At 41.0% G+C, this 9,281-nt stretch overlaps 1 protein-coding gene across 1 annotated transcript; it reads right to left on the bottom strand.

Annotated features, from left to right (window-relative positions):
• Window positions 1-3,768, bottom strand: LOC127603455 (uncharacterized protein C3orf85-like). The gene is made up of 5 exons (XM_052069764.1): window positions 3,619-3,768; window positions 3,467-3,502; window positions 2,682-2,806; window positions 2,312-2,397; window positions 1-484 (listed from the first exon to the last, which is right to left on the bottom strand). Exons 2-5 carry the CDS (start codon window positions 3,498-3,500, stop codon window positions 406-408), a joined length of 324 nt encoding a protein of 107 aa, XP_051925724.1. The 5' UTR covers window positions 3,501-3,502; window positions 3,619-3,768; the 3' UTR covers window positions 1-405.
• Between the last annotated feature and the right edge of the window lie 5,513 nt (window positions 3,769-9,281).

The raw sequence follows: 9,281 nt of genomic DNA, 5'->3' as shown, positions 1-9,281 counted from the left end.
TATTCTTATTCTTTTCCCTAATATTTATTGTAACTGCAACCGTTTTCTTCATCCATTTCACTAAATATACACGATTCCACTTCTACGCAATGAGAACATTCTAAGATAAGTCAGCATGTTTCAAAACAAATCCAAGCAGCTTTTCTACTACTCTTCTACTATATCTTCTCTTGCTCATATGATTTGTTTCCTTTGATATTACTGGATGGTGTATCTCATTACCATAAACAAAATAGATAACCGGTAAATTGCCTATTTTTTTAAAACTCTCATTCACATCTTAAACATATCTACAGAGCAGATTTATATTATAGCTCAAACATGATACATTCGGGTGGAATTAGCGACTATATAATCATGTTTGTTCATCATGTCAACCCTCATATCATTTTTTCTTCTTGTGCGCTATTTGCGTCCTCCCGTCTGGCTGTCCAAGTGAGCTCGAGCATTGCGCAACATCTCCATGTACAGCCTGTTGTTCTCACTGCAACATCAATGGAAAAAAAATGTTATTTATGATATTACTAGGATAAAGCAGTTCAGATAGTGGATGGATAGATATTATAATGACATCATTATTGTTGCGAATGATCTCAGTTCAGCCCCAAGTATTATAATCAATTTAAAAATGTGGTATGCATTTACAACTTATACATTCAGTATTGTTTTCATGTGTTACATAATTGTAGTCCAACAGCCACTTACGGAGGAAACCGAGTAGGAAAACTGAACAGCAGTAATCTTTCTTAACATACACAGTGATGTGCTTGTTTTTGGTCATTTCTCTTCCACTGGTAACGTACTGAAAGTCAAAGATGGCATTCATATTCATTTAAACAGAAATACAATTTATGTCATCCATCTAGCTATCCCGCACAAATGTATCAACATTACTCATTTCTTGAAATTCAACGAAAGGAAGAAAGAGGTGATAATGTTTGGTCCCAGTGGCCCTTGTACATTCCATCCTGTAGACTTGGGCCCCCCGTCTCCTTATCTTAAGTCAACAGTCTCAAACTTGGGCCTTAAACTGGACAGTGATTTCAAACTCAATCGGCAAATACTTTGGAGTCAGCCAGTCCTCCATTAAACGCCTTCAGCTGGTCCAGAATGCCGCTGTTCGCCTCTTGACTGGTACTCGTAAGAGGGAGCACATAACTCCTACTCTGGCATCCCTTCACTGGCTCCCCATTCATTTTAGACTTACTTTCAAGATTCTCCTCTTTGTTTTCAAATCTCTGAATAATCTCGCGCCACCTTACCTCTCTGAGGTCATCCGCCCCTACACACCTGGCCGCCGCCTCAGGTCTGTGGACTAGACATTATTAGAAGTACCAAGAACTAAACTGAGGCTCAGAGTGGATCGAGCCTTTTCTCTGGAATGACCTCCCACTGAACATTCGGCAAGCCTCCTCGCTGGCCATCTTCAAAGCCCTCCTCAAAACTCAGTTGTCTTTGGCATTCGACTCAGCATGACTTAGATTCGTTCTTGGTTTTACTGTTTGATGCTTTCTACCGCCTTAATTACCGATTTGTCTCACTGTTTATTCATTCATTCATTCATTCATCTTCCTAACCGCTTGATCCTCACTAGGGTCGCGGGGGGTGCTGGAGCCTATCCCAGCTGTCTCCGGGCAGTAGGCGGGGGACACCCTGAATCGGTTGCCAGCCAATCGCAGGGCACACAGACACGAACAACCATTCGCACTCACACCTCGGGACAATTTAGAGTGTTCAATCAGCCTGCCATGCATATTTTTGGAATGTGGGAGGAAACCGGAGCACCCGGAGAAAACCCACGCAGGCCCGGGGAGAACATGCAAACTCCACACAGGGAGGCCGGAGCTGGAATCGAACCCGGTACCTCTGCACTGTGAAGCCGACGTGCTAACCACTGGACTACCGGGCCGCCCTCACTGTTTATTGTGCGTGTTAAATTGCTCCATGTACAGCACTTTGTATGCAGCTATGGCTGTTTGAAAGTGCTCTATAAATACTGTTGACCTGACTTGACTTGACTCATCGATACAGCTGCATGTTGCTAGGTAGAATGTGTCGGGCACAATAATTAAGCATTTGTCAAAGCCCAATAAAACTAAAAAAATGGCACACGTCATGCTCCCAATGTTGGTTTCATGCCAACTAATGGTAACGGACCTTCCTGAAGAGGAAGTGAGAGTCGGCGGGAAAATTAAGCTTTTTACAGGGCACCGTTGGCAGTGTGTGATATGATGGGGCACTGTCTCAGTTGTCCCTAAAAATAGAAAATGGCCATTGGGCACTACATCAGCGATACCATTGTGTCACTTACTCTGCCACAGAGCGGTCAAACATCAGGCTGCCGATATCCATGTAGAACTGGGCATCTGTTCGGAGGGCTGTCCAATACTCGTTAGCCTGAGGGACAGAGATTCATATAAAAAAGGCCTTTTTCTGGGGTTTTTTTTTTTGCCAGTGACTTCACTGTACAGTCACGCCTTACAATGAAAAGGTTTACAATTGCCTGTAAATGGCGGCAAAGCACTACAACTACACGAAGCTCCTTAAGTCACTTCAACATAGTTCCTTGGAACCAAGAAACCACAAGGAGCCAAAGCAACACTTTTATTTCAGGAAAGAGGTGATTTTTTTTTCTCAATAAATATGTGCTGTATGTCTAAAACTAGAGGCCATCAGGTTACCTGCTCTTGGATGGTGAAACCCCACTGATTCTGAGAATTGTGGGGGTCCCAGTATCCTGACTGTCTTTTCAGACGGATGAAGCGATTTGCTTCCTCTTCTTTCAAAAACGGGGCCGCCAGAACCCCTAAACACAAAAATGATGACAGAAGGTAACAGACAACACACCATCTACAAAAACATACCCTGTGCTGTTGAATGATGAATTGTGCAGTGGGGGGAAAAATTCAATCAACAAACTACTTTTTCGTGTTTAGAGATATTCAAAGGATACATCCAATCCGAGATGATTTTTTCTCATATCCCCCCCCCCCCCCACACACATTTTTACATTATATTAACCACAATGTCAGGCATGCCTCAGCAATCCAAGACAAGAGCTTTATGATAATGCATCAGAGTTTATCGTGAAATATTCAAAAATACACATTAATTTTAAATTCAACACTTGTGTTTATTACTGTGAGTGCGTTGTGTACAGTATACTTATTTTTTTGCTAAAACAGGGACGCTATGGCCGGACAATGCGAGGATACACAATTGGGAGGATTATGACAAGATGATTATGTCCCTAGGTGTGAGTGTGAGTGCGAATGGTTGTTCGTTTCTGTGTGCCCTGCGATTGGCTGGCAACCGATTCAGGGTGTCCGCCGCCTACTGCCCGGAGACAGCTGGGATAGGCTCCAGCACCCCCCCGCGACCCTAGTGAGGATCAAGCGGCTTGGAAGATGAATGAATGAATGAATGAAAGGATTATGATGATGTTTAAGTTAATCATTGTACTTACCAGTCAAAAGAGCAAGCAGTATTAGAAACTTCATGTCTATAAAACGAAAAATTCTTGTTTTAGGGGTGTAGTATCAATTACAAAAAAAAACAACTCCTGAGTGAGGAAAAAAAATACAGTACATCATTTATCCAGAGAAGTTCAAAATTTACCTGCAGAGTGAGCGCTGATCTCCACTCCAACCTGAGAATCTCACAAATGAATGTGGAAGAGAACAAGAGTTTCTTTCACGAAGAAGCAGAGAGGAATGAGTTGAGTCAAACAAACAAGACTGAGAAGGTAACCATCCAACACACACACACACACGCGCGCGCGCGCACACGCACACAAACGTTGCTGCTTCACTCTGAGATTTATGATCAACATCCTGCATAGTCGTAGTCGTCAATGTGTCAATAGGTTTTCAGAATTAATAAAATAACAACTAAGAAAATCAATAGTTTTATTTTAAAATAAAACAGAACACGAAAAACATGCGAATACAGTGGAAATAAACACGTCCACTGTTTAATGAGATGACGTTCTTGATGTTACAGTTAAGGTTAGATAATATGAAACCTGAATAACTTGAAGGATGATTTAAGACTAGAAACTACAACTAAGAAACTACAACCGTGTAAGCAAAAAAAAAAAACAAACAAACGTACACAGTGGTTGTCAAGAATACGTCTCGGAACCTCTTTTTAATACGTGTGTAGGTCCCGCCCGGTTATCTTGACGACGCTGTGTCTGATAACCATTGTTTTCTCTTATCTCAGGTCAGACATCGTTATCCTCCGATATAATCAAACATGAACTACCCCATGCCCCGCCGTCCCCAACCAAAAACATATTTCATCAACGTCAAAGTATGCTTGGCCGACACTTATCTTAATTCATTCACACCACACCACTGCTCAGATTTACGATCACAATTGGTTTTAAATGATACATTCGCTACTCTTTTTGTGCGTGTAGGATCTGTGCGAGTGCGCATTTGTTTGTGTGCGTCAGTACAACAACGTTTCCACCGCTGGGTGGGGTTCTGACTTCGTTCATGACTGCAGCAGCCCTTGAACCAATGAACCGTTCTTGGAGAACTGCACTGCACCATACTGAGAACTGTTTCTAATACGTTGATGACCTTATTGAGCTATCGGATCACATTGCATCGAAGTGTGCAGCTCTAACCAAGGTGGTCGCGGTCCTCTCGGTGCTTTAATTTGTATGCTACTTATTTGACTTGACAGGGTGATGATTATACTGCACGAGAAGCAGGTTTTAGATACCTTCGTTTAACTTTACTTAGTGAGTAAAAAAAACGGACTCAGTTAAATGGAAGTGACTTCTTTGGGTTTTTTGTGGGTTCTCCACTTTTCTCCCAGATTCCACAAACATGCATGTTCTCCAAGGCTTTTTGTGTTCCCCCCCGCAGCATCTTCAAAATTGTCTTGCGATAAGAAAGGACAACATTTGCGACCTCGAACGCAACATTCGTTACCTTCCAAACACTCGCAATAGTTCGCAGCTCTGTGGGATTGGGGTTTAAGCAGTATCGTGATTGTCAAAGTGTAAAAGGCATACATACCTTGTACTTGTGGTATGTGCCCCCTCCCCCTCCCCCATCGAATACGAAATAATCCGTGTGTAAATTAAGTGTATTTGGCTTTTTAGTACAATACATTTGCAATAATTGTTTACACACTGTTTCTCATCATTTGTATTGGCAACATTGGTATTTACTTTTACTAATTGATTTGATAAATGAATATACATTTTAATTGACTTACTATTTAGGTACGGCTTTTTTCTGTTAAGTATGTAGTATTAATTAATTAGTATGTAGTAGTGTTAATTATCAAACTATGCATGTTACAGTGGTTTACAATAATACTGACTAATCCTTTTTAGGAATAAAACCAAGTTTGTGAGTCATGATGGTCTGCTTGGAGAGCTTTTTTTAAGATTGAATTTGTGGTAAAAAGGTTTGAGAACCACCGGTTTAAAAGTAGAAGGATCGATGGACCTGAATTCAAGAAACAGCAAGACAAAAGGATCATCATGAGCCGAATCACATCTTCAAATAAAAAAAGAAAAAAGACACATATATTGCTGTGACAGGTTCCATTTCATGCTTTTGTATCCAGACAGTTCCAATTCTCCATCATGGTCTTTGTTGTGAGCACAGATTAGAAAAGACAACAAATGAGGGAAACTAAAAAAGAAAATTGCACACAATTGAGGAGATATAGAGCCAAGATAAAAGGGTGAAAACGCAATACCACAACATTTAAATCCATTAGTGGAACACTGCTCATGTATTAAAGATAAGAGAATTAACATCTCCTTCCTCCCTCTGCAGCATTTTCTACACTTCACCTCTCTACTGTCTCTCTTCTGGCACCCAGCCACCGGCAGATTACAGTTCTCTTGTAAAAGTACCACACCATTATGCAGGTTCAATGGGCTTTCTGTCATCCACTGCCATGCATGTTTAATTTTTGTCTTAACTTTTTATTCATTCTGTCGAGATTATTGTCTTGCCGTGTTCGTTAACATTTCTCAAGTGTCGGACCTTAAACTGGGAAACTTTTCAGAAACATTTTGTTCCATGTGCACTGCTGTGTCTGCAACCCTCAAGGCACAAGATGAGGGTGAATATATTTCGTGGAACCAATCCGTTTTCACACTTGGGAAGGAGAGACTGATATAGGCCATAATACAAATGTGAGAATAAGTCGAATGCATGAAATTATCACTATGATGCCCCCATTGCACTGTTGATTTTAATGCATGGAACACATTTATATTAATTAAAACTTTAATTTGTGAATCCTGTGTGTTGGTGTTTGCAATGACAGTGCCAGTTAGGAGTAAACCTAACTGAGATTTTTCTACAGCGCAGTTTATATTAGATTCAGGACACAGACCATATGTTGTGTGCTTTTCTTTCTCATATGTCATTTTAATACCAAATTGTCAGTTCGACACAGTTTGTCAATGTCATTTTTTTTCCACTTCGCAACTCATATCATGAGCTCATCCTCTATTCTGCCCCAGTGTGCTAAACTAAATGTCATTTGTACTGAAAAATGTGGAGAACATCGCAACTCGCAGTCATCGATTGTCAAGCAAAAAACGAGAGCGAGAACAAGAACATACAGTACTGTGCACATGCAGCTACGGCACTCTTGGTCACTTTTGACCAATAATGAGCCAACCTTCCACCACATACAGACACCTTCATACAATGAAGACATCATACGTCCTTGACTTTAGGCACCTCTCACTGCAGCGTTTATGAGCAAAATCCTTGAAGACCCATTTTGTCTTTACGAGGGGGTGCATATTCCCCCTATAGCATCAACTGCAACGGTGACATTTTGTTTCACACAAATTGCCACGGGATGAAATTGGTTTTAGTTTTCAGTCACAGTCGCTGAACTTTAGATTGTAATTACACAAGTTATTTTCAAGCAATTTTTCAGTCTTTACGGCTATATTTTTAATGCAAATCCTCACTGTATATCAATTTTACCTTTATGAGAATAGGATGGACTCATACAGCTTGAGGATGCACACATTATATGTCACATGATCCATTTTTGCTCTTGGAAAATTACTTTTTAGTCCAGTAGTGATCCAGTGTGGCTGTCTGAGCACCTTCAAGCAGGGCTTAAATTCTCCAGGAAATCAAATCTAATAGTAGGAGATACAATTGAGATATGAATGTGTCTGCAGCACTGCTTTTTGAATGACATAAAAATGGCAAAAGAGTGAGTCAGTGAGTAAGAACATTTTAGTTTTTTTTTCCACCTCATTGCCTCTTGGATTCTATTTCTGCCAGGAATTATCTGTCGAGCTCATCTGGTTCTGAGGCATGCTGGCCTAGAATAACGACAAAGACAGCCAACATTGCAAATGGTGGAAATGAAACTTGACTTAATAAGATATGTCATGTTACACATAATATTCATATTCAATCAACTGCAACACCATTTAGTATACTTTCACAGTCCTGTATTAGAAGTGGTGCTGTTCAAAACCACTGCAAAATATTACCGCAATAACAAAGATACCTCTCTGACACTGACTATTAAACTGAGCATTATTAGCAATGGAAAAGATGACATTTCTGATACAATTTTTTTGGGAGGGTAAATCATGAGATGAAGAGTGTACACCTCATCACTTCAGACAGAGATGACAGCCATGGGAAACACACAACCAATCGGATTGCTGTTGTTCGACCCCTTGTTAAGCGACTAAAACTCGACCCAGAAGAACTTCTGTAGCCATAGGCCTATTTCAAATCTCGAAATTGCAAAAAGTCTTGGAAAAAGGCCTAGCGCAACCACTTCATGATTACGTGGCCGCAAACAATCAATTTGAACCTTTTCAGTCAGGGTTTAAGGCCCACCATTCTACTGTAACGGCCCTTGCAAAAGTGACCGATGATCTTCTCCTAGTTATGTCACGTCGCGTGCTCGCCGACAGGTGGCGGATTTTTCCCTCCGCCTGTTCGGTGCACCTGTTCTCTATCTCGGACTGATTGCCCTCCTATATTAATGAGACTCCAGCAGGTCTCCCACTGCCGGAGAATTCCTTACCGTGCCATTGCTCTCTCTCGCTTTTTCATCGTTCGTATTTACTCGCTGCCTTTTTGCCTTACGGCCTCTACTATTGTTATTCGCGTTTCACCCAGATTGTGGTTGATCTAGATTACTGATCTCAATACTTCCTCGCTCTTTGTTTTTTCGCGAGCGTTTTCGGTTGTTTTTCCTTATTTCCTGGTCCTTATTTGACCAGCGTTTTCTGTTTCCATTTTCCCTGTCGGGCTCTTTCTGTTCGTATTAAAATCCTTTGTTTTTTCATACAATACCTTTTCGTGTCTGCCTTTTCCTGGGATCCACCTCGTTTTTTCTGTTGTGCACGAGGCGATTTCTCATCGCCTCGGACTCAACGTCACAAGTTATGGACTCCAACACCGTGTCAATATTAGCATTACTCCTTCTTAGTGTTGCTTTTGACACCGTCGATGCGAGCATATTATTGGAACACCTCAGAATGTGTGTTGGTATTTCAGGCTCAGCCCTTTCCTGGTTTAGTTCTTACCTCTCAGAGAAGAAGCCCCATGTAATTCATGGTAATTCACCTTCTGAGTTTTGTAATGTTACATGTGGAGTCCCAAAGGGATCGGTATTTGGGCCTTCTGCTCAGCCTCTACAAGCTTCTGCTTGGTGACATCATATGTAAATATAACATGAGTTTTCACTGTTATGCTGATGATAGCCAACTGTTTTTGCCGTTAGAAATAAGTAACTAACCCGTGCAGTTGCGTGCCTTGCTCAGATTAAACAATGGATGACTTTTAATGTTTCTGCTTCTTAACCCTGATAAAACTGAAATGTTGACTAGTGCCCCTGCTCAGCACCGGCACCTACTCAAGGACACGAGTTTCTGCCTCAATAAATATACCGTTAACCAAAGTGATTCAGCAAAAAATCCCAGTGTTATATTTGATTGTACACTCTCTTTTCCAAATATATAACTAGAACTGCGTTTTTTTTCATCTTCGCAATATCGCTAAGATATGTTCCATTTTAACTCTCAGTGATGCAGAAATCATAATTCGCACGCTTGTTGTGTCTCGCCTCGATTGTTGCAACGTTTTGCTCTCTGGACTCCCCATAACTTCAGTTTTTAGAGGTTGAAGTGGGCACAAGTAGAGGTGTTCCTCATGAACTTTGCTGCTGATTCATTGCTGTTTTTTGGACATGATAAGCGATGTATGTGCAATGTTTTTGAATGCACAAATTCCTCTGCTGACTCCCAC

The sequence above is a fragment of the Hippocampus zosterae genome, chromosome 1 (assembly GCF_025434085.1).
Source record: "Hippocampus zosterae strain Florida chromosome 1, ASM2543408v3, whole genome shotgun sequence".
NCBI classification, from domain to species: domain Eukaryota; kingdom Metazoa; phylum Chordata; class Actinopteri; order Syngnathiformes; family Syngnathidae; genus Hippocampus; species Hippocampus zosterae.
This window is presented reverse-complemented; position numbering and strand designations above follow the sequence as displayed.